This window comes from Pteronotus mesoamericanus, unplaced genomic scaffold (assembly GCF_021234165.1).
Source record: "Pteronotus mesoamericanus isolate MK-2021 breed Mesoamerican mustached bat unplaced genomic scaffold, CSHL_Meso_final scaffold_165, whole genome shotgun sequence".
NCBI classification, from domain to species: Eukaryota; Metazoa; Chordata; class Mammalia; order Chiroptera; family Mormoopidae; genus Pteronotus; species Pteronotus mesoamericanus.
Window position 1 is genome coordinate 5,679,797 of NW_026555307.1, and position 24,693 is coordinate 5,704,489.

The 24,693-nt window shown below is 51.7% G+C and overlaps 1 protein-coding gene across 1 annotated transcript; it reads left to right on the top strand.

Moving 5' to 3' along the window:
• The first annotated feature begins 236 nt into the window (after positions 1-236).
• On the top strand, positions 237-24,479 carry GPI (glucose-6-phosphate isomerase). Its single transcript, XM_054589002.1, has 18 exons — positions 237-451; positions 1,504-1,594; positions 1,913-1,981; positions 3,396-3,515; positions 8,261-8,344; positions 8,475-8,621; positions 9,384-9,455; positions 9,937-9,981; positions 11,272-11,325; positions 20,210-20,270; positions 20,714-20,757; positions 20,889-21,041; positions 22,000-22,129; positions 22,262-22,338; positions 23,398-23,526; positions 23,731-23,806; positions 23,895-23,961; positions 24,060-24,479. Exons 1-18 carry the CDS (start codon positions 330-332, stop codon positions 24,193-24,195), a joined length of 1,677 nt encoding a protein of 558 aa, XP_054444977.1. The 5' UTR covers positions 237-329; the 3' UTR covers positions 24,196-24,479.
• Positions 24,480-24,693: the final 214 nt, after the last annotated feature.

A 24,693-nucleotide genomic window follows, 5' to 3' on the forward strand; every position in this document is an offset into this window, starting at 1 on the left:
AACGAACGAATGAATGAACGAACGAATGATCAAGCAGACTGGGCACGGAGAGTTCGGTCTCTATCCCCCAGTCACATCCAAGCAGAGGTCACTGGAGGGCAGCCCAAGTGGCTACCCTGTTGCAGGGAGAGACCAGCAGAGGCCCCACAGCCAGGCTGCTGGCAAGGTCGGCGGGCCGACGCTGAGGGCGTGGCCTGGCGGGCGGGGTGGGGCGGGCCCGGGCGCCTGCGCCATAAAGACCGCTGCTTCCGAACCCCGCTAGCAGCGCGTCGCCGGCCGTTCCTGTGCCTCCGCCCACGTCCCAGCCCGTGCACCCAGCTCCTCTCGTCATGGCCGCGCTCACCAAGAATCCGCAGTTCCAGAAGCTGCAGGAATGGCACCGTGAGCACAGCTCTGATCTCAACCTCCGCCGCCTTTTCGAAGGGAACAAGGAACGCTTCAATCACTTCAGGTGCGCGCGGGGCCGCAGGCCGGCGGGGCGTGCGGGCCGGGATCCGGGCTCGCGGGGCAGCCTCACACCGGCTCAAGGTGTGCAGGGCGTGGGCCTGGGACCGGGGACGGGGCTGGCGCTCTGTGGGGACCCCAGGCCACAGACCAGGACTCAGGCCGCACTTCGTCCTTGACGCCTCCTTGAAGCAGGTTCCGGGCACTCACCAGTGGTCCCGGGGCTGCTTAGTCATGAGAAGTGGGCCCCTTCGCGCCCCCCCCCCCCACAGGAACATGCCCCTCACCCTCCTCCTGTCGCCTGCCTGCAGCCCCCGCGACAAGGGACTCCTTCGGCTGTTGTGCGAAGAGGCCCTCACTGACGCAGCAGGCGGGGAAGGGCTGCCCCTTCCACTCGCTCCTGGCTGAGGGCTAGGGACCTTCTGCAGGGTGTAGTCAAGGTGGGGCAGGCCCGGGGGATTGCAGCGAGCCTGGTGGAATGGTGAAGGTGTGAGGATGTGATTACTGCAGAAGAGACTGGGTCCAGAGACTTAGGAAGGACCAGGAAATGGAAAGGAGTCGATTAGAGGACATCTTGGAGTGGGGGGCCGGAATTGGGCCCGAGCGTGCTCTGGTGCAGGTGTGCGCGGAGAGGAGGTCTGGGTCTCCAGGCTGGAAGTCCGCGCAGGCCAGCCCTGTCATCTGGGTCCTTCCCTGAGTAAGCTGAGGCGCTTAGCGGAAGCTCAGGGAGGGACTGGTCCCTCCCTGGACTCGGGAGGGGGAGTGCACCTAGCTCTCGGTCTTCTCATCCCCCAGCTCAGCTTTAGGGGAGGAATGGCTCCTCATCCAGAGACAGCTTCTTCATTCAGAGGGTGGTCCTTTTCACTCTGCCGCTGCTGCAGAGTGAAAAGTCAGCAGGCAGGTGACAGACAGCACCATTGCGCTGGGCAACTGAGGCCTGTTTGGGGTGTGGCACAAGAAGGATTTTTTGTTTTCCCTGGAAGCAGTTCAGGTCAGGGAGCAGGCTGGAGTTGGGGGAGCCTGGTGTGGTGATCAACGGCTTATGCCATCTTTCTGCAGCTTGACACTCAATACCAACCATGGGCGTATTCTGGTGGATTACTCCAAGAACCTTGTGACGGACGGTGTGATGCAGATGCTGGTGGACCTGGTAATGTTCTGCTGTGGGAGGCTTGGCCTGTGTCCCACGGTGGGGTGGGCAAGCTGGATTCCTGGGAGCCCCACATCCGTGAAAATCTTTACTTCCTTCTCTAATGGACCTCAGAGATTGCCTGTATGCCAACACAGCGCTCTGAGCTCCTGGCCTGGTCTCAGGTTCTGAACAGACCCTTCCCAGGCAGGGGGGAGGGCACTAGGCTGCAGCCATCTGCCAGCCCCACCTGGGGCTGCACCAGGCCTCATGCTTGGGAGCTTAGACTCTTGGTGGCAAATGTGGGTAGGACTAGCCCTTAGTGTCTTCTTTTCACAGGCCAAGTCCAGGGGTGTGGAGGCTGCCCGGGAGCACATGTTCTCTGGCGAGAAGATCAACTTCACTGAGGTGAGCAGGACTGGGGGGCATCAGACTTCACAGGTCCTCTAGGGCTTCTTCCTTCCCTTTAGAGTTCATGGGACCGTTGGCCTCGCCGACCGTTAGCCTCACTGTGTCTTCACCTCGCCTCTTAGGCAACATTTTTACTCAACAAGGGGCCTGAGGGCCTGTATTCAGCAAGCTGCCCAACCTTGGGGTGTGTATTCCCCAGGACTCATGGTCTGGATCTGGTGAGCGGGGAATGGACCCCCGTGTCTGCCTAGGGAGAGCACATCTCAAGGCTTCTTTGGAGAACTGAACTCTGATGCAGCTTTGCTGCAAGTTTTATTACCAAAAAGGAGAATCTTACGTCAAAAGATCAACCTCCTCAGTGGCAGGAGACAGTAAGAAGCAGTGGTAAAGCCAGGCATGGGGGCCCGTGCCTGAATTTCTGTGGAAACCTAGAGGCATAACAATCGCTGAGCACTCAGAGGCTGGGCCTCAGACTGTTATGACTTAGATTCCTTTTACTCATGAGAAACCTGAGGCTCAGAGGTCAAGTTGCTTATCCAAGATGTCATAGCTGTAAGACACAGAGCCAGGACTCAAACACAATCTGTCTTGCACTACTGGGCTAGGCTGAGAAAGGCTGCAGTCAAGGAGGGCTTCCTGGAGGGGTGCATTTGCCTGTTGAATGTGGGACAGGAGTGGGGTCAGGCAGGGTAGCACGAAGCCCTTCACCTTAGCGAGCCTCTCCCTGGGTGGGATTCCCCGGATCATCTCTTTCCTGCCTACCTGGCATCTTTAGATCTGTTTCCCTCAAGGACTCCTCTGCTGGCTTCAGCTTGAGACTTGCTATCACATGGCAAGGCCAGCTGCCTGGCACCTACCACAGACTTAGGGTCCAGTTTATTTCTGGCAGTTGGGGCAATGGGGCTGTTTGGTGAGGGAAGCTTGAGTTGCCTGCTTTGCCTTCTATTCGAGGGGCTGGGGGCACTTTTGAAAAGATGCCAGCAAATACCATGCACTCTCATCAGAAAGCTGAGGCAACATTAGGCTTAACGAGCCCTAGTCCTCAGGAGCCATCGCTTATCTCTGACCTGTGTTGTCACCACTCTCCACCTTTGCCCTCTGTGTTCCTCTTCCTTTGGCTTTTTACACGCTGAGTATCTATGAGCCCTGGGGCCTGTTTGAGGCTGGTTCCAGTCTCCGTCTCCTTGTGATCATCTGCAGCACATAAGGGAGCAGCACAAGCCTTACCTTCCCCCAGGGCCTGGGGTAGGCCCTACTTCCATAAGCTCATAGTGGGTTCTCAGTAGGAGGCCGGGTACTGACAGAGACCTCAGGGGCTTCAGGCGACTCTCGGGGCCACACTGCTCCATGAGCAGCTGGGAGTGTGACTGCCCTGGGGTGGGGGTCTTCTCACTCTGAGTCTTGTCCCCAGAATCGGGCAGTGCTGCACGTGGCATTGCGGAACCGGTCAAATGCACCTATTCTGGTGGATGGCAAGGATGTGATGCCAGAGGTCAACAGGGTCCTGGAGAAGATGAAGTCTTTCTGTCAGGTAAGCAGCTGTCACGCTGCACTGCCTCTAGCCGGATGTGTACATATATTTGGGATTTGGGGTCCTGGTGGGCCATCCCTCCACTCTCCTTGGAGAGGACTCAAGCCCTCACTGCAACCCGAGGTGGGGGAGGCCTGTGTCATCGCTGGCCTTCGGGGACTCTGCTAAGGCCCAAATTTCCCCAACACTGTTCTGAGGAAACCCATCTCAAGCAGCAGTTGAGCGGCTTCCTTCCCGAACTATAGACACCTCTGGGCTTATGGACAAACTGGCCAGTGGTGGAGATCCGAAAAGTGAGGCTCCCGATGGATGGGAGAGTGGGGAACAGACTTGCTTTTCATAATCTCTTTAGTCAGGTCCCTTGTTTTAAAATTTCTTTGCCCACACCCCCAGACAACTCTCCAACGGCTTCCTATGCATGTACACAGACATCTGTGGTCTCCTTTTTGAAATATACACACACCCACAGGTTTATTTTTACCTACTTTTCTGAAGCTTACTTGTACTTATCAATATGTAACAGATGTCCCTATGTCAGCATTAATGCATATAACTTTTCCTGAGTGGGGGTATAGTACTGTAGCCTCAGAGACCAGCTAGAGGTTTCGCCATATCAACACTGTTGCCTCAGTGTCTTTCCCAGGGGTGATTCTGCAATGGGTGGCAGACGTCCTCGAGCCTGGAGTACAAGGGCGATGTCTGTGGGCTTGTTTGTCTGTGTGGGTGTATGCACCTTCATTATATGTGCTCTGGGAGTGATAATCTGAGCTCTGGTCAGCTTGTTCCTGAAAGCAGTGGCCCCCATGTGGCCGGTCAAAGTCTGGTTGCTTTGGCTAAGAGCCATTTTCAGACCTGAAATGGCAGGATGTGATCTGGACATCAATCCTAGAGGCCTGGCAGCTGAATGAATCGTACTTCGCTGGGTGAGGAAATACTTCCCATTCTGATGGGAATCTGGTTTCCGCAATGTTCCTTAACAGTGGTTGGTATGTATGATGGCCCCTGGGTGCCAGGAGGGGCATTTTCAGCCATCTGCTTGAGTGGCAGAGCTGATATGCCTGGGAAGCCTGCTGCTCTAGAGGTTTGACCAATGGTCGTGTGCTCAGGTTGCAGGCCCAGTCCCAGGTTGGGGGCGTGCAAGAGGCAAGCGATCGACGTTTCTCCCACTCTTTCTCCTTCCCTTCCCTTCTCTCTAAAAATAAAGAACTAAAGCTCAGGAATACCCTGTGGAGAGTGTGCCACTGGCTGTCTGGGGAGCCGTTTCCAGGAAAGTCCTTCCTTACAGCTGGCTGTTGGAGTACCTGACTTAGTCCGATGGGGTATTTATAGTATAAAAGAGCTGCTGAATGGCAGCAATTCCATGGTGAGGAGTGCTCCCCATGGCTGTGCTCCTATAGGTTCCTGAGATTGGGTGAGGACTTTTGCCATGACCTTGACTGTAAATGGCAAAAACTGAAAAGAACCTGAGCTCATTTATCAGAGAGAACTGAACAGTAAAATGAGTGTATGTTCACATACTACAGGAATTAGGAAGCACCATTAGGAATTAGGGAGCTACAGTTGCGTTGACCTGCCATGTTGTTCAGGATATATTCTGAAGTTAAAAAAGGAAGCTACAGAATTGGCATGTGTTGTAAAACATCATCTGGTTAAATAAAGAGTACATGTAGTTTTATTAAAGATATACACATTTTCACCTCTGAGATGCTTTATTGTAACAAATCTTTAATGGTGAGATTGAAGGTTGAGAAAATGTGCAACTTCCTTTCTGTATTGATAGAAATTTTTTCATAGGCAGATTACTTTATTATTTAAAGCAAAAAAAAAAAAAGCTTCTGCGTCTTCAAATTACTCCAGAAATTAGCAGCTAAAAGCAATAACCAACATCTCTGTGAATCAGGAATTTGCAGTGTCTCTGCTGGCTGGTTCTGCCTCAGGCCTCATAAGGTTGTAGTCAAGATGTTGGCTCAAGGTCACATTGATTGTTTGATTGATTGATTGATTGATTTTTAGAGAGAGAGAAACATTGATTCTTTGTTGTTGTTGTTCCATTTATTTATGCATTCGTCAATTCATTCTTGTATGTGCCCTGGACAGGGATCAAACCTGCAACCTTGGCATGTCAGGATGATGCTCCAACCAACTGAGCTATATGGCCAAGGCAAGGTTACACTCATTTAAAGACTGGGCCTGCAGCATCTGCTTCCAAGTGGGTCACCAGCAATTAGTGCTGGCTTTTGGGAGCCTCTGGTTCCTCACCAGGTGGATCTCTCCACAGGGCATGTGAGGGTTCTCTTGACAAGGCAGCTGGTTTTCCCCAGAGCGAATGATCCAGAGTGCCTCGGTCCTTTATGAGCAGACATCAGAAATTACACTCTTTGATCTGTAATACCCCATTGGTTTTACAGGTCAGCTCTGATCAGAGTGGGAGGGGACTATGGAAGGACATGAATGCAATGCCAGGAGGTGAGGATCATTGGGAACCATCTTGGAGGCTGGCTACCGTACTCTGCTCTCTGGCTCCCAGTGATTCATCTTGTTCCTTCCACATGCAGAATATCCCCATTTACCTTCTGAGGTTTCAGTTTCAGTTTCAGCTAGAAGTCAAGAACCTTATCATCTAAATTAGGTACAGGTGTAGTGATACCTGAATTTCTTTTAATACAGCATAAATACAGTTCCTTTTGACCTGAAGACATGTGAATTAAAGAGACAAATTATTTACCCCCTCACACACCCAAAATACAATGATGAGATAAGCATATGATAACTGATAGGATAATTCCTTTTCAAAAAAAGGGGAGAAATGGGAGGCATACAGGAGCTGTTGGTCCAAAGCGATTTTGAAATCCAGCAGGACACATGTTAGCAGTTACTAGGTTATCATTCAAGGCTTGGGAATCATTCCTTAGGGTTTTTGGCTTTGCCTTCATTTATCCCTTTTACATGAAAGTTACTTTGTTTGCAACTGCATAATTTTCTCAGCTTATTGCCTGTAGAAATGTGGGTAGCTAAAGGCTTCTTTTCTCTTTGTACCATCTCTGTCCCTTTTAGTCCAAGTTGGTGGTGTTTCTGACAATTCAGTTATCTTAAAAACTGTGAGTTTCCTATGAAACTTACTGGGGGCTTCACTCCATTAGGCAAAAGCAATACCCACCAACTTCTTCAAGATAAGTCCTTTTCTTGAGACCACAGTGACAGTATTCTTGAGCCTCTTAGAAGCCTTATCTTTGACCAAAAGATTCTCTGTGTTATATCCGGTGTTTTTCTGAGGTCTGAACAAAAGGTTTTATAGCTACACTCAGCTTTGTCTTTATAGTGTGCTCTTGTGACAGTGCCCTGCATTTGGTCTTTGCCAAGAAGCAATCTCTTACCTTTAGCATCACTTGCTTTCTAGAGAGGCTGGGAATTTTCAACCCAGCAATCCCTGGCTTCTTTTTGTTTAAGAGTTTTTCCTTTAGCTTATTTCTCTCCTCTTGTATTTTTATAGTAAGCACCAAAAATCCAGGCAGTTCCTTTCATACAGTGAAAATCTCTGTAGCTAGATGATCCAGACCATACATAGTATATCTTTTACTTTCCCTGTCAGTGCAGACCACAGTGTTACTAAACTTTCTGTCACTACATAACAAGGGTCCTTTTTCCTCCAATTTCCAATAATGTTTTCCTCCCTTTTCTTCAAATCCATATAGGCAGCCTCTTTGAGGACTATCAAACTTCTGTTAACAGTCTCTCCCTGTGTTTTTTAAGGCTTTTGCCAACTCTCTCCTCAAGGTTCTTTTAGCTTTTGCCCACAAAGTTTTGGTTTTTGTTATGGCAATATTCTACTTTGGCAAGGATTTCTGGTATCAAAGTCTGTATTAGCTATGTATCATTACATAACAAATCATACCCAGACTTGGCTTAAAACAGCAGTAAACATTTACCTCACATAGTTTCTGTGGGTCAGAAATTACGAAGTGGCTTGACTGGTTGGTCTTGGTTTGGGGATCTCTCTTGAGGTTGTGATCAAGATGTTTGCCAAGGCTGCACTTATCTGAATGCTTAGTGGGTTCTGGAGGATCTTCTTCCAAGGTGATTCCCTTTCATGGATGGTGCTTTTGCCCTGGCTGTTGGAAGAACACCTCAGTTCCTTGCCACATGGGCTTCTTCATGTGATGTCCTGTGTGTGTCCTTACAACATAGTTGATGGCTTTGCCAAAAGTGAGTGACACAAGAGAGCAAGGCTGAACCTGGAAGGCCTTTTATGCCTGAAGTCCTGAAGCCTTAGCTCCTGAAGTCATGCTCCATCACGTTCATAGCATGTTCCTCATGAGTGCACAGGTCAGCCCTCTCCAGTGAGGGAGTCTCTGCTAGGGTGTGAATATCAGGAGGCAAGAATCACTGGGGCCCATGTGGAGATTGGCTGCCTGTCTGATATTCCTTTCTCCAGTACAGACCAGTCACAGTAGTTGGCATTTCACATCTCTTGCTCTCTGATGTATTGGGTTCTGCCGAGGGTTTGTCCTTGTTTTATAAGTTGTGATAATGTCACTTATCACAATTTATATGAGGTGGGGATGTCATCCCACTTTGCTAATAATGAAGTAGTTGGAGTTGAATGTGGCAGAGATCTGCCGCGCAGTAAGCCCCTGGGAGGGTGTGGAAGTTAGGACTGGCGTGTAAGGATGCAGAAGTAATGATATTTTTGAGCAGCAGCTTATCCTCAGGGATTTGGGCTGATCACATCTCTTGCTCTGTACCAGCGCGTCCGGAGCAATGACTGGAAGGGGTACTCCGGCAAGCCCATTACAGACGTCATCAACATTGGCATCGGTGGCTCTGACCTGGTAAGGAGAGGATGGTCTTGGATGGGGTGAGGGGTCCCACCTAGAGCCTTGGTTTTTTCCATGATGGGACCTGGCTGTCCCTACCTCTTGGCCCTGGAATCTTGTTTTCTGATGCTGCATCTTCCCACAGGGACCCCTCATGGTGACTGAAGCCCTTAAGCCATACTCTGCAGGAGGCCCCCGGGTCTGGTTTGTCTCCAACATTGATGGGACACACATTGCCAAAACCCTGGCCGCCCTGAACCCTGAGTCCTCCCTGTTCATCATCGCTTCCAAGGTACGGGCCTCAAACCCAGCCTGGCTCTCCACTGTGTATTGGGGTGAGGGTAGGGCATGGGACCCTCCCCACCACTTCTGAGTGAGCTGGGCTTTGTGGACTGGGTCAGCATAGCTGCCCGCAGACTGTTCCTTGTCTAGGGGCAAGCACTGTTTACCTGATGAAAGCCTGGACTGATCAATTTGAATTGTGGTCTTCGGGCTATATTTACTCGTGTTGTGGGATCTGTGTTCAGCCTGGGACTGTTCTCATCCTTAGAGATCTGTCCCTAGTGTTTGCCCCTTTCTGATCCCAGAGGCATGCTCAGATAATGTAAGCATTTTGTTGTTGTCATTTATGCCCTGTTAAGTCTCATTAATGCACATAACATATTAAGAATTCTATCTGAATTATCCGATACAGCCTAGCCTGGTCTGAAGGGAGGTCCAGGCGTGGCTGCAGCCCCTCTCTTGGAAGATGCTCCGGCCTTTGAGCTCTGGCGGGATAGGGGGAAGGTGGGTAGGCTGTGGCTCTTGCTAGGGTTCCCCTCCCTCTATTTGTGAAGTCCTGGAATCACAGGATGACACTGCTACTTCCAGGCCCCTTTTAGCCCCAGACACAGCCACTTGTCATGGCTTTGTGGACATGTGGGTCGAGGTTATGTGGTGTCGTGCACTGTTCCTTGTGACAACTGGGCACCCACATAGCCTGTGCTGCTAAGCCCTGGGTCAAGGCTGCACAGATGCTGAGCTTGGGACCAACTGCTGTGCTCTCTGGCTGCAGACTTTCACCACCCAGGAGACCATCACGAACGCAGAGACAGCGAAGGATTGGCTTCTCCAGTCGGCCAAGGATGTGAGTGGTGGACAGGCGGTGGGCAGTGTGTAGGCCAGGAAGGACGGGTTCCGGGGTGGGGGGGTGTTGCTCATCCACCTGAGTGGCCAAGCCCAGTCCTATGGTCCACTTTGTATAACAGGAGGCAGCCTCTCTGGTGCCTGACTTTTCTGGTTAAGATATTTGGCTTTGCCAGTCCCAGACACATCAAATGTGGCAGAACCTGATCTAATTGGCCTGGGACATTCCTTTAAGGACCCTTGGCCCTGCAGGATCCTCTGTCCCAGGCCACACCCACCTTATGGGGAGGGCCATTCCTGGGCGTTGTATGTTGTAAGATGGGCCAGCTGGCCTCCAGCCCCTCTGTCCTCTTGACCTTGAAGTAGGGCTCCTCCAACAGCCTCAGAAACAAGGAATTTGGTTTTTCTGGAGATGGGAGTGTTCCCTCCCTTGGGAGGCCGCCTGGGATGGGTTCAGCGTAACTTGGCTCTGTCTCTTGTAGCCTTCTGCTGTTGCGAAACACTTTGTTGCCCTGTCTACCAACACGGTAAGTGCCCATGTGGGTCCCCAGACTATCCCAGGAAGGGCCCAGGCCACACAAAGGCATGGCCTTTCAGAATACATATGCCAAGATGTGGCTCACAGATTCGGGGATCTTGGCTCGGCCGATGGGATATGAGGGTTAGTTGCCTATGAGGGACGTGAACTACAAACTCTTCTTGTCTTTTCTGCATTCTCCCATCAAGTCTCTGCAGCTCCAACGAGGGATTTACAGTCAGCGAGATTGTGCCAACCCCATCTACCTCCCAGGCCTAACACTCCATACACATGACCTCCCCAGGCCTCTTCCTCCCTGCCACCGGCCTCTCCCCAAATGGAGTGCTCGCCAGGGATGGGGGCTACATCTCATTTCTTACATAAGGATGTTGGCCCCAATGAAGGGATGTGACTTTTTGCCCAGTGGTTGCCAGGATTAGAATGTGGGTCCCCTGCCCACCAGGTCTCATAGCCTTCCTGGCCAAAGGTTGTGCAAAGTAGGGTGGGCCAGCTGGGGGAGAGCGTAGGGCTCCAGGAGTGACAACCACGACAAACCTTGTGAGTGCTTGCTGTGTGGTGGGCTTGGTGTTGGTGCAGAGCTGGAACCACACCCAGGACTTCCTGACTGCTCCCTCCTACCCCTTCCACCCATGCCTGCCTCCATTGCTGACCTGTCCATCAGGTGAGAAAGGAGCCCACCTTTAGAATGGCTAACCACAGTCCCGCTGCCTGGCTCCTGCAGGCAGAGCTCAGGCTGCTTGGGAGGGCACCTCTGCTGGGGAACTGGGGCACCTGAGGAATAGGATTGATCGTCCCCTAGAGGCTTCCTTGGCAGAGTCATGGTCGCAGATTTTGAAAGGGCTAGGGAGGTGTCCTGGCTGTGTGGCACCTGGCCTGGGAGGTAGCCCCTGCCAGGGCTCAGGTCCTAGTCTTAGGTTCAGTTTCTCCAACGTCCTGAGGGTCAGGTATCCTGACAGGCACGTAGGTAGGTCTTGTCAGAGCAGCATGTGAACCTGGTTCTCACACTGGGTGTGCAGCCCCCTCAGCAGGAAGGCCTCCCAGGGTCTAAGCCACTGGTGGACTGGGTTTGAGTTGACCTCGTGTCCGTCTCTGGGGGAAGCAGCTCTTGGTCCCTGTCCTGGACTCTTGGGCTGTTGCAGCCCTGCCCCATCTGGGGTTCTGTGGAAGGTGAGGGTGCTCCCATGGCTCGGACCGCACAACCCCTTTTACCCCAAGGCTCCTGTTCTTGCCCATCTAATAACATGCTTCCTTTTTTTCCCTCCCCCTTTGCCCCTTTTAGACCAAAGTGAAGGAGTTTGGAATTGATCCTCAAAACATGTTCGAGTTCTGGGATGTAAGTAAAGGCACTTGCTGGGTTAATTATGTGTCCTTTGCTAAATCATGACCAGTGAGCACAGGTGAGGGGCCCATGGAGGAGTCAGGGCAACATTTATTGAGCACCTGCTGTATTCTTGGCTTTGAGAAAACCCAAGAGGCCCTCAGAGAGGCTTGTGGGGCAGGAGCAGCCCTGTCAGGATGAGGTGTCTCCTTCCATCAGGGGTGGGCCAAGCTTGCGAGGCCACGGCGACACTCCCCTGGGTGCCTGCCAGCAGCACCCACAGCGGGGTAACTGGAGCCGCCCCTACCCTCCTCATGAAGCTCAGGCTGTGAGTTATTCTCAGTGATGACCTTTCTCAGGAACTACAGCCACAATCTGAAAAGGTCAAGGGCCAGGGCAGAGGCAGGGGACGTGACCATGCAGGCCTGGAAAGATGCTGTGGGAGCAGCTGGAGGGCGGCAAAGAGGGAAGGCACCAGGCTTCAGGCCTGGGTAGGGCCTGGCCACGCAGCTCGGAAAGCAAACCCAGACTGAGTGGTAGAGCTGCAGGCCACTCGAGCGGCAGATGGTCCCATGGACTCATCTTTGCTGGAGCCACAGCTGGTGCCAAGCAGTAGGCAGGAGCTGTCCTTGCAGCTTGGCCGAGAGCTGCAGTGGTATGAGATGGACTCTGGCTGTGGAAAGCAGGGAAGGCTTGGGGTGCAGGGATATAGCGCAGGGTGTGGGTGCTCTGAATGCAGTGGGCATGACCCTGGCAGGCGTACCAAAGAGGGCTTCGTCCCACTGGGGCTGTTTCCGGGCCTTTAGACTGGAAGCTCTTTGCACAGTGGCATCATTCACAAATGTAACCTTTGAAAGCTCTAAAAGGCTAGGAGTCTGGGAGGGAATTAAGCCCTCAGGCATCTGTTGTTGTGTGTAACAAGTTAACTTCTTTCTACAATGGAACAAATTACGTACCATGCTTGGAAGAATTGGGAAGTCACTCAAGTCATGTTCTGCATCCAGTGGCTCAGATGAGGAAGCTCGGTGGAGAGAAACTGCAGATTCTAACAAAGGCTGTATGCCTGACAAAGGAGGGGAGGCACCTAGCACCTCCTCCCAGGGATCTGGAGCCTGAGTGAATGGTGATCAGGGACATGTGGGTGCTCCTGCTAGCCAGGGAGCCTCGCAGAGCGGCGGCATGCCCCAGGCTGGGTTTTCAGTGTCCATAACTGCTCAGCATGCAGAGATGAGTTGGGCTGTGGCTTAGGGAGAGGACTGTGTCTCTCAGGTAAGGCCTAGGAATGACACTTGGGCCACAGGAACATGGGGCTGGGGCTGGCTAGTGAGTGGCTAGGCACAGTGGAGGCCTCCTGGGCTGGTCCAGACAGTAGCGTGGTTCACTGAAAGTATTTATTGTTGAACTGAGACACTGACATCTGAGGAGCCAAGGACAAGGACAGCTGAAGTTTCTGGAGTTCGGGTGTCTCAGGTGAGGCAGACGAGTCAGGGCAGACATAGGGATTTTGCACTGGCTCTGAGTTGAGGTTGGAAGAGCCCAGTCTGGCAGAGGTGTGTGAAGTGGTGAGGCCCCGTCTGTTGAGGTGGGTCATGGGGCAGCTTCATGTATTGGGATCAGGCAGGACATGGCAGTAAATTGTGGGCTGTGTCAGGGCTCAGCCAGTCAGCACACATTGAAGAGCTAATTTTGCCTAGTGAGGTACGAAGAGGAATCAGCACAGGTACAGATGAGTTCTAGAAGGTGTCAGGACAGGTAAAAGGTACAGGTCTTTGAATTCTGGAGGTGACACAGGTATTTAGAAATGGTTTTGTCAAGTAAGATCTGAGGATCCAAAGTTGCATACAGGTATTTAAATCTGGATTTGTGAGTTGAGGTTTTAGATCTGCAGCTTGGGACAGGCACATACATTGTGGTCTCTAATCAGTTTTGAGAAGTCAGCATCAGTGATTAGAACTCAGGATAAGACAAACATAGGTAAGTACCCCAAGCCAGGTCAGCTCACTGGCTCTCTACCAGGTGTATTGAGCAGCAAGGTTCTATAACCAGGCCAAGGCGTGGCCTGTGGCACAGTCTGGCTGGGGTGGGGTCTGAGGAGTCCACATGAGAGAGAGAGTCAGAATGCACCTGGTGGTAAAAGATGAGGACTGGGGAGTTGGTTCAGGTAAAGAACAGGCAGGTGAACCAACTGAGGAGCTATATCGGTAAGTCATGGTCTGGGAAGCTCATGGTAGATAAAGATGTAGACACCCTTGTCTGCAGGGTATGTCCGAGGCACAAGTCACTCAGGCACTCTCTGGCACAGTGAGCTCTCACCAGGCTTCTCTTTGGCTGAGGTAGGCAGCCAGGAATCTGTCAGTTCTGAGGGAAGTATCTGGTCAGGTTAGATTTGTACGGAAATGCTCCCTAATCTACAGGGATACATTCCGGGACCTCCAGTGGATGCCTGAAACTGTGGTTAGTACCAAACCCTAGATATACTGTTTTTTCCTACATATACATACCTAATGTAAAGTTTAATTTATAAATTAGGGAGAGTAAGAGATTAATAACAGTTAATTTAAGATTAATAACAATAATAATAAAATAGAACAAGTATAACAATATACTATAATAAAACTTATGTGAATATGATCTGTCTTTCAAAATATCTTGTGCTACACTCACCCTTCACAATTTTTTCTTCATCACAATTTCATGGATAGAAGATTTGTTCTTACTGTAGATCTTAGTAACCTCAGGGTGCAACTTTTTTCTTATTAAGTGGGGAACTTTCCCCTTTTTACTTAAAGGGAGTACTTTATGACATTTCTTTGGCATATCTGAGTCATAGGCATCACTAGACTTGCTTTTGGGGACTATTATTAAGTAAAATAAAGTAACTTGAACATAAGAACTGTGGTACTATGACCGTCAATCTAATAACCTAGACAGCTGCTAAGTGACTAACAGGCGAGGGTGTCTGCAGCGTGGATATGCAGGACAAAGGGAAGCTTCGCTTCCTGGGCAGGACAGAGAATGAGATCTCATCACCTACTCAGAATGGTGTGCAATTAAAACCTTGTGAATTGTTTCTGGCATTTTTCATTTAGTATTTTTGTTCCATGACTGACTATGGGTAATTGAAATTGCAGGAAGCGAAACTGCAAATAAAGGGGTGACTATGGAGTCTGCCAGGGGTGGTCTGTAGAGCCACATCTATCAGAGGCCTCAGCAGTTGGAATCAGATAAGGTGTTTGTAACCAGGTGTCTTAAGGAGGCCTGAGAAGCCAAGATTAGGCACATTTAGATAGAACTGGATCAATCAGGTAAGGACACAGGAGCTAAAGAAAGGCAGAGACAGAGGTGAGTCTGACAGGTGAAGACCATGGTCAGGTCGAGGTCAAAACTTTGTCCTCAGCTGATATCTCAGCAGTTCTGGTGTTGCATACCAAAGAGGTCAACAGTCCTGGGTCCCGTGGGAAAAGACCAAAAGCTGGAGCCAGGCAAAGGGATGTAGAACTGTATCCCTCTGGAAGGTTTGTGAATTCGGGGTCTCAGGTACGTGGAACAGGTCTATTAGGTGAGGTTGGAGGAGTGGAGGTGCGATACATAGATTAGCATTTTTGGGTCTTGAACAGGTGAGGTCTAAGCTGCTGAGGTTCGGCCCTGGTTTGTATTCTGCTTCTGAGTAGCTGGGGTAAGCACAGGTGGGTAGATTAGTGTTTCAAGTAATGTCTATGAAACCAAGGGCGAGCCGAGGGAGGTTGACCTGAAAAGCCATGGCTAGGTTCATTTAACTCTGTCTCACAGGTGAGCTTAGGCACAGGTAGGTAGAGCAGGGTTTGCCAGGTGAGGTCTAGGGAGCCAGGATCAGGGCAAGTTAAACTGGGCCTGACAGGTGAAATCTAAAAAGTCAGTCAAGCTCAGGTAAGAACTGAATGCCTTTGCTGAGGTGTAAGCACCAGGTGGGGTAAGCAAATGAGGTAGGTAGGCAAAGCTTGCCCTCCAGGTGCAATCTTTGCAGCTAGGAGCGAGCACAAGTAGCTAGAACTGGCCTACTAGGTATGTCCTGAGGAGCCAGCATCAAACACAGGGAAGCAGCACTGCCCCACTGGGTGAGGTCTGAGGAGTGAGTGTTAAGCACAGGTAGGCAGAGCTAGCTGGTCAAGTGAGGTCTGAAGACACAGGGTCAAGCACAGGTAAGCAAAGCTGGCCTGCCAAGTGTGTTCTGGGACCCAGGGTCAACCACAGGTAGGTAGAGCTGGCCCACAGGCTACAATGGAAGTAGCCATGGTCATCTATAGGTAGAGCTGGCCTGCCCGGTTCAGTCTGAGGAAGCAGGGTCAAGTACAGGTATGTAGAACTGGCTGCCATATTGTCTGAGGACCTAGGGTCCAGCATGGGTAGGTAGAACTGTCCTACCCAATGTGGTTTGAGGAGCCAAGGTCAAGCAAAGGTAGGCAGAGCTGGTCCCCAAGGTACAGTATGAGGAACCAGGATCGTGTACAGGTAGGCAGAGCTGACCCACTATGTATAATATAAAGAGCCAGGGTCATTTCCAGGTAGATAGAGCTGGATCACAGGTATGGTCTGAGGACCCAGGGTCAAGTATGGGTAGGTATAACTGGCCTGCAAGATGTGTCTCAGGACTCAGGGTCAGGCAAAGGAAGGTAAAACTGGTTTACCAGCTGCAGTGTAAGGAATCAAGATCAAACGGTTTACAGAACTGGCCTGCCAGGTGAGGTTAGAGGAGCTAGGGTCAAGCACAGGTAGGCAGGGCTGGCCTGCCCGGTACTGTCTGAGGAGCCCAGGTCAAGCACAGGTAGGTAGAACCGTCCCACTAGGTATGGTCTGAGGATCTAAGCTCAAACACAGGTGAGCAGAGCTGGCCCACTAGGTACAGTATAAGGAGCCATGGTCACAGGCAGGTAGGTAGAGCTGTCCCACCAGATATGGTCTGAGGAACCAAGCTCAAGCACAGGTAGACAGAGCTGGTCCACTAGGTACAGTATAAAATACCAGGGTCATGTACAGGTAGGTACAGCTGGCCTACCACATATGACCAGAGGAGCCAAAGTCAAGCACAGGTAGGCAGAGTTGGCCCTCTAGCTGCAGTGTAAGGAGCCAGAGGCATGACCTGACCTGCCAGGTTTTATCTGAGAACCCAGGGTCAAGCACAGGTAGGTAGAATTGTCCCACCAGGTATGGTCTGAGGACCCAAGCTCAAGCACAGGTACATAGAGCTGACCCTCCAAGTGTGGCTGAGGAGCTAAGATCAAGCACAGGTAGGTAGAACTGGCCCACTATGTACAGTGCAGGGAGCCAGGGTCATACACAGTTAGGTAGAGCTAGCCTATCAGGTGTAGTCTGAGGGCCCAGGATCAATCCACAGGTGGGTGGAGCTGCTGGCCCATCAGGTGTGGTTTGAGGAATCAGAGTCAAAGGTAGGTAGGCAAAGCCTGTCTGCCAAGTGTAGTGTCTCATGAGGCTTAAGGACTTAGGTTGAACACAGGTAGGTAGAGTTGGCCCTTTCTGGTGTTGGATTCAGACGAAGGTAGGTACCCCTGGGTCTTAGCGGTAAGGCCTGAAGCACCAGGGTACAGCAGCCTTCCAGGTCAGGCAGAGCATTGTGGGGCTCATAAGAGCGTCAGGGGCCAAAGTTAGACACAGGTAGGTGGATGTGGCTCTCAAGCAAGGACGTTGGAGCTAGAGGTATGTATACCTGGATCCTGCAGGTGAAGTCACTGGAGCATGGTTTTGGCTCAGGTGCGTTGACCCAGGTCTCACAGGTTAGGCTTGGGGAACATGGGGTAGTCACAAGTAGATAGAACTACATCTCTCAGGTGGGGTCTGTGGAGCACAGGTACACAGAAATGTTCACATCTGATGAGGTCTGTGACTCCACTGAGGTATTATTGGTGCACAGGTTAAGCAAGGGTTGTTAGTGTTGGTAGTATTGGATCTGTGTGGAAGATGTAAAGATCATAGTTAAGCATAGGATGTAGACTTGGGACTCTCAAGATAGGCCTGGGAGCCCATGTAGGTAAAGCTGGATCTCTCTGGAAGATGTGAGGAGTCTCAGCTGGACTCAGGGAGGTGGACCTGGGTTTCTCTATAGGTTGAGATGGAAGGATCAGGCCCAAACAGGTATGTGAAACTTGGTCCATTAGCTGAGCTGTCTAACTCCTGCCTCTGACAGGTGTATAATCCTGCAGTATGAGGACTGGAGTAGGACACAGACAGAGCTAACCTCCCAGGGGAAGCCACTGCCTCCATGCCCAATGCTGGTTTTGTCTGTGAGTTCATGAGTCCAGAGTCACGTGGGCAGAAACATGATCTTAGGTTGGTTCTTGCCACCTGGATTCAGGTACAAAGTGGCATCCCTGGGCTTGTTAGGCAAAATGAGTGGGCAAGATCTGGCCCAGGAATGCATAGCTGGTGTGGCTGGTGAGGCCTGAGACGGTAGGTCAGACACAGGTGGGACCTTTAGTGGTAGGGTTTGGCATGGTTAGGTAGGTACTGTGGGGTTCCTGTCAAGGAAAAGACAGTCACTCGAGGTATGTGTACCTGGGTCTGCCTGGCAAGGGCTCAAGAGCCCTTAGCATTAGGTAAGACAATGTCTGAACCCAGTCAGCACCCTGGTCAGGTGTGTTGGGCAGAACTCAGGGCATTGCAGAGGCGTGAGGATCTACAGCAAGGTGTCGTCTGTAGTGTTGGAGTCTGATTGGCATAGGTGACTTACCAGTCACCTTACCCAGGTGAGGAAAAAGATAGGATTATACCTTGTTAGATAAAGCAAGGCCTGGGACACAGGTGAGGCATAGAATGTTGGAGGGACTGAGGAGCTACACCTGTAAGGTGTGGTCTGAGAGGCCTGCCGTAGGTATAGTTGAGCTCCAGAGACCTGTGCTGCATGCAGGTTGAGGTTTCAGAGGCTCAAGTCACTCACTGGCATTGCTAGGCTTTCCAAAAAAGTGAGGTCTGATGATCTAGCCTCAGCCAAGGTTAGTGGCCTGGAATCTGTCAGTCTGAGGGCTGGCTGTCTGCTCAGTTCAGTTCCTGGAATTGGATCTGTTTGGAGAGACCTAAGAGCCTATGTCAGGCATGGTGTGGCCAGTGGAACAGTCTGTGCGGTAAGGTTCCCCCAGACCTGGACCCATTCCAGGTAAAGGGCCCCACTATCTGATTACCCAAGGCAGAGACCTCTGGGCCACACTTGGTTCTCGCATCCTCCCAATTCATCCCGTTTAATTGAACCTCCTGAGTCTGCACTCCCAGGGTAGCATCGTTCTCTGGATGACGACTGTGGGTCCTGGGTGGTTTTCCGCTTCCGTTCTCACCTCGCCCTGACTTCTCTCTTCTCCAGCCTTGCCTCTCAGCTTTTACTCTCCAGTCCCCATTCCTTCCTTCATATTCTAGATTGTTCAGAGCTTCCTCCTGGCCAACCTATCTTAGTGGGCTTCCAATAGAAAATTAAGCCCTAATGCCTTAAGGCATCCATCACCTGTAATGAAATTAGCATCTGTGTTTTGCATCTAGAAGGGTACTAGCCTTGGACTGTCCCTGGGAGAAGTGATGTTAAGTCTCTCAAAGCATTTTCTGTGGGGATTAATTCTCTCACTATTGAGAAAAGCTGCTCTTGCTGCACAGGACCTTTGTACCTGCTGCTCTGGTTGGTGGAATGCTTTTCCTCAGTGCTTCCCTGGGTAATGCCTGCTCTTCGTCAAATCTAGGCTCAAGCACCCCTCAGATTCCTTTTATGATTGGTTTCTGTACTGTATTTCCTTTCTCCCACACTCTTGTATCTCTTTATCACATTTATTGACATGATTGTTTCATTTAACTCTTTCTCTCCCATGCACTTTTTCCATTTCCTGTGCTAGGAATGTGCTAGGGGCTGCATAAATAGTTGTTAGGAAGATGGAAAGGAGTTCTGAGGATTCTGGTGATACAAAGTGGAGTCTGCAGTGGGACATAAAAAGGCATGTGGTGCATCCTGGGGCTGAGGTTCAGGTGATCAGTGAAGTCCAGGTATGAGCCACGGAGCTTGTCGGTGTCTTGAAGCAGCGAGACACAGGTATGAGGTGCTGAGTCTGTCAGTACAGTCTGAGCAGTTGGGAATGGGCTCAGTTAGGAAGTGCTGGGTCTGTCGGTGTCAGAAGGGGCAAGGCCGGGCCCAGGTCTGAGGCACTGGGTCTCTCACTATCTGAGAGGTGGGGCCTAAGCCTGGGAGGCGGTGTGGGTCTTTCATTGTTCAAGGAAGCATGCTTGGGCACACATATGAGGTGCTGAACCTGTTGGTCTGAGGGTGCAGAGCATGGCCCAGGGAGAAGACGCTGTGTCTCTCAGTGTTCGAGGAGGCAGAGCCAGGCACAGGAACGAGACTGTGATCTGTCAGTGTCCAAGCAGGTGAGCTAAACGCAGGGATGCGGTGCTGGGTCTGTCATTGCTCAAAGAAGCTAGACACAGGTGTGAGGCTCTGGGTACGTTGGTGTCTCAGGAAGTAGGACCCGGGACAGGGATGAGACTCTGATCTGTCAGTGTCCAAGGCACTGGCATGAGACGCTGGATCTGTCCACATCTGAGGAGGCCAGGCCTGGCACAGGCGTGAGGCACTGAGTCTGTCGGTGTCTCAGGAAACCAAACCTGGCACAGGTATGAGATTATGGGTCTTTCAGTGTTTGAGGAGGCTGGAGCTGGCACAAGTGTAAGGCACTGGGTATTTTGGTGTCTGAGAAGACAGGGCCAGCCATGGTAAGGTCTTGAGATTAGTCCCAGCACCTGGCCAGAGGTGGGTTGGGCCCAGGCCCTCTGAGCTGCACCTGTGGAAGAGCACTGCTCTAAGGGGGCACATTTTGTAGCAGGAGGGAGGGGGCGGGTGTGCCAACCCTTCCTCAGCACCTTTTCCTGTCTCTCTTAGTGGGTAGGAGGACGCTACTCGCTCTGGTCAGCCATTGGACTCTCCATCGCTCTGCACGTGGGTGAGTGTATGTTTGTAGCTTGGGAGATGATGTTGAGAATCTAAGGTTGGATGGTCTCATATCACTGAACACCTTCCTGTCCCCATAGGCCACTAGCCTCGCCTCTCCTTGTTGATACATTTCTTTCAGGTCATGAGGGATGGACCGAGTTTCCTTTGGGGTTTGCAGGTTGGCCAGTCTCTGTACCCCTCACAATTGCAGTCCTGTTTGTTTCCCAGAGGGGAGTTGAGAAGGCCTTGTTTCCCACATAAGGCAGAGTTAGATCCACCTTTGCACTCAGAGCCGGCTCTTATTAGAGGGGCTTTCTGCAGGCCCAGTTTCTTCCAGGTCCTCTTTCTTCTGGCTCCATATCCAGCCTTTCCCTGGTTCCAGAAGAAGCTGTGCCCACTGCCAGAAGGGCTTAGGGCACAGCCATTTCTGTTAACGCTGCTTTTATGTCGCAGGATTTGACAACTTCGAGCAGCTGCTCTCTGGGGCTCACTGGATGGTAAGTGCAGAGGCTCGTATTCTCTGCCAAGGCTGGCCAGAATCACGTAGCTAGTCCAGTTCCCTCCCCGCTCCCTCACCCCCTTCCTTCCTGGCAGCTGCTCAGTGCCCACTCACCTGCTTTCGTTTCAGGACCAGCACTTCCGCACGGCACCCCTGGAGAAGAACGCCCCCGTCCTTCTGGCTTTGCTGGGTATCTGGTACATCAACTTCTTTGGGTGTGAGACGCATGCCATGCTGCCCTATGACCAGTACCTGCACCGCTTTGCTGCCTACTTCCAGCAGGTACCAGCTGCCAGGCAGGCTGTGGGGTCAGTGCAGCCTGTCGGGGGCCTGAGAGGCCTGTGAGCCCAGGTAGCCAGCTTCCTGCACGTCCAGGGCCTTTTCCTCATTACCCTTGAGCATGACCAAGGCCCGCCTCTGCTCCCCATCTCATGGTGAATATTTGCATCCAGGATCTGTTTGATCTCAGGGTCAACTGAGTTTGACTTCCTTGGGAGGAGCATGACTGGTTATCATGGTGCTCTGGCCGGTCAGGCTCTGGCTTGGCTCTGGGCGTGTTCCTCAGCTGGGTCATTTCTTCCTTGGACATCACTCTGTGTGCCTGAGACAGGGTAGGACCACAGGTCAGGGTGCCTATGGCTTGTACTGGCTTTGTCCCTGCAGAAAAGCAAGTGCACACCCAGTTTGTGGTAGCTCTTGACCCCCTGGAATCTCCAGAGCCCCTTTGCTAGTCCAGCCTCTGCTCTGGGCAGCAGCCCTTCCACATCTGTTCCTGCCTTTGCTCAGCACAGACTCGGCCCTGCCCTGCTCTGTGGCCCTCGGGCAGGCACAGCAGACTTTCACCAACATGTGGAGGAGAATCCTGTGCTTGAAGGTGGGGAAAGACGCCCAAGACCCAGACCTAGTTGAGGTGACAGCCCTCAAAGGCTGCACCCTCTGGACGCTGGCCTGCTTCTCCCTTAAGAAACCAGTTGAAGATTTTGTGAACAATTTCTGCTCTAGGGACGTCTTCCTAGAACCTCCACACCTACCTCCTCCTGGTCACAGGTCCTCCCTGCAGAGTGGTCTAAATTAGAAAGCTTGTGAACCTGTGTCTTCACGGGTGAGGGGAGATAAAAAGATAATCTCACAGGACCAGGGCAGGGCAGGCATACCTGGTACACCCCAGGTAGGAGTTAGGCACAGGATGCAAAGGAGTAACATTTGCAGATAGAGGGTTGGGTTTCTGTCCACATTCCAGGGTGACATGGAGTCCAATGGGAAGTACATCACCAAGTCCGGCGCCCGTGTGGACCATCAGACGGGCCCCATTGTGTGGGGGGAGCCAGGGACCAATGGTCAGCATGCCTTCTACCAGCTCATTCACCAAGGTAGGCCTGCCTGGCCTGGGCACAGGTGCTGCTGGGAGGGAGATGGTCCACCACTGCAGACTCTCCATTAGGTCAGTGCCCTCCCCCCGCGGGCTGGGGTAGACACCTGGGTGAACACAGTGCTCTTCACAGGCACCAAGATGATACCCTGTGACTTCCTCATCCCCGTCCAGACTCAGCACCCTATAAGGAAGGGTCTGCACCACAAGGTAAGACCCCTCATGCCTCCATCCAGACGTTCCTCACACTTTACTAGGCTCACATTACACCTAGACCTTTTAAGACCTGATGTATTGGTTGGCAGTGAGACTAGTTTTCTATTCCTGCCATAGCAAATTACCACAAACTTACTGGCTTAAAATCACACCCATTTGTTATCTCGGTTTCTGTGGATCTGAAGTCCACCGGGCTCTGCTGAGTCTCTGCTCAGGTTAGGACCGAGGTCCCATTTTCTTGCTGGCTGGTGCCTGGGGGTCACTCTCAGCTTCTCGAAGCCACTTGGGCTTGTGGTCCCCTCCATCTTAGAATCAGCAGTGGTGGGCTGAGTCCCATCCAAGCCTCTCTTCTTTCTCTCCTGACTCTTCTTCTGTTGCATCTCTGTGACCAATTCATTTGTCTTCTTCAAAGAGCTCATGTGATTACATTGGGCTCAACTGCATAATCTCTAGATCTTAAGGTCTGTAACCTTAATTCCATCCATAAAATCCCTTTTGCCACATAACATAATATACACAGACATAACAGCAGGGGGCAAAAATCACAGAGCCAAGGTCTTGCCTACCTCAGCAGCAAATGGGAAAATCATCCAGCTCTTCATCTGACAAATCCTTGAAGAGGATTGATCACACCTTGTCTCAGGTGTGCAGAGTAGCATGGGTTACTGTGGGCATCAGCTGTGGACTCTGAGACCTGGGTTTGAAATCAGATTCTTCCCCTCCGTACTTCTGCAAGTCAGTGCTGTTCACATGAAGAAACTGGGGCTCAACTACAAGAGATGAGGCCTTTCCTCTTCAGGATCTGAATAGATGTCAGGAAAGTTGTTAGGGCCCTTGGCAAGTAGTACATATTCCCTAAGGGGTAGTGACCCATTTTCCAGTGTCATCAGATGTGCCTTGCTGTCTCCCCTGGATCCGACTGAGCTCCAGGGTGGAGGCCAGCAGTATGGCTCAGGCTGGCATTAGCCATGACTGGGAAGTGCCAGGCAGTCTGTCCCTCTCCCTGAAGCTCGGACAGTGCTTCCAAGCATAACTGGATGTCTCTCTCGTCAGATTCTCCTGGCCAACTTCTTGGCCCAGACTGAGGCCCTGATGAAGGGGAAGTCGACAGAGGAGGCTCGGAAGGAGCTCCAGGCTGCAGGAAAGAGTCCACAGGACTTGGAGAAGCTGTTGCCACACAAGGTCAGCACTTTGGAAGTGGGCTTCGGGTGGCATACTGGAGTTGGGGCCAAGGCAGGGGCTCATGGCGTGCCTGGCCTGTCCTGCACAGTAGGAGGGGCTGTGCTCAAAGACCTACATATCCCAGCTTCTGGGGCAGGATGGGCTTGCCTTCTGTGGACTTAGGGATCGTGACTAACTGGGGACATTCCTTGGTATTTTCTGAAGGTCTTTGAAGGAAATCGTCCAACCAACTCTATTGTGTTCACCAAACTCACTCCATTCATTCTTGGAGCCTTGATTGGTGAGTGAGTGGAGACGGTCCCACCTGCTTGGGGTAAGTTGTGCTGGGCTGGTAGAGCCCTAATGCGCACTGTCTGCCACCTCTGCAGCCATGTACGAGCACAAGATCTTTGTTCAGGGCATCATCTGGGACATCAACAGCTTTGACCAATGGGGGTGAGTTGCTGACTCAAGGGGAGGGTGGGGAATGCTTGTGGATTTTACTGCCAGTACTGGAACCTTTCTCATACCATTCTTTCTCTTCTTCCTGACAGAGTGGAGCTGGGAAAGCAGCTGGCTAAGCAAATTGAGCCTGAGCTTGATGGCAACAGCCCAGTGACCTCTCACGATTCTTCCACCAATGGGCTGATCAACTTCATCAAGCAGGAACGTGACGTCATAAGCCAATAAACTCATGCTGGGCTGCTGTCCCTTTAGTGACTGTCCTTCTTGTCCCTCCTCACCAGAGTCTGCACTGCGTGGGCCTGCCCAGAGCACCCTCTGGTCACAGGCTTAGACCACAAGCCCTTGGAGGAAGCTGGCCTGGAATTGCCATCCCCACCCTCCACGTCCTTGCCCATCTGTTTTACAATTAGCTGGAGGGTTTACGTCCAGCTGATTTTTCTGACCCACGTTCACTTTGTGTATGTACCAGGTAGAAAAATAAAGATGCCACAAAGGAGGTTGTAAGCTCAGCCTCTTGCTTCGTGAGATGGTGCTTTATGCAGGAGCTAGTAGGCAGAGTGATGTGCCTTGACCGAGGCCTGACTGTAAGTGGTGAGCCGGTCGTGAAGGGAGGATGGTCCCTTGAGAAGAGAGTGGGTGGGGTGGGGCGCGATCAGAGTCAGAAGCGCAACCTGGCCTCTGCAATCAAACCCCTTCTCCATCTTCCACTCCTCGCCTCTGTGG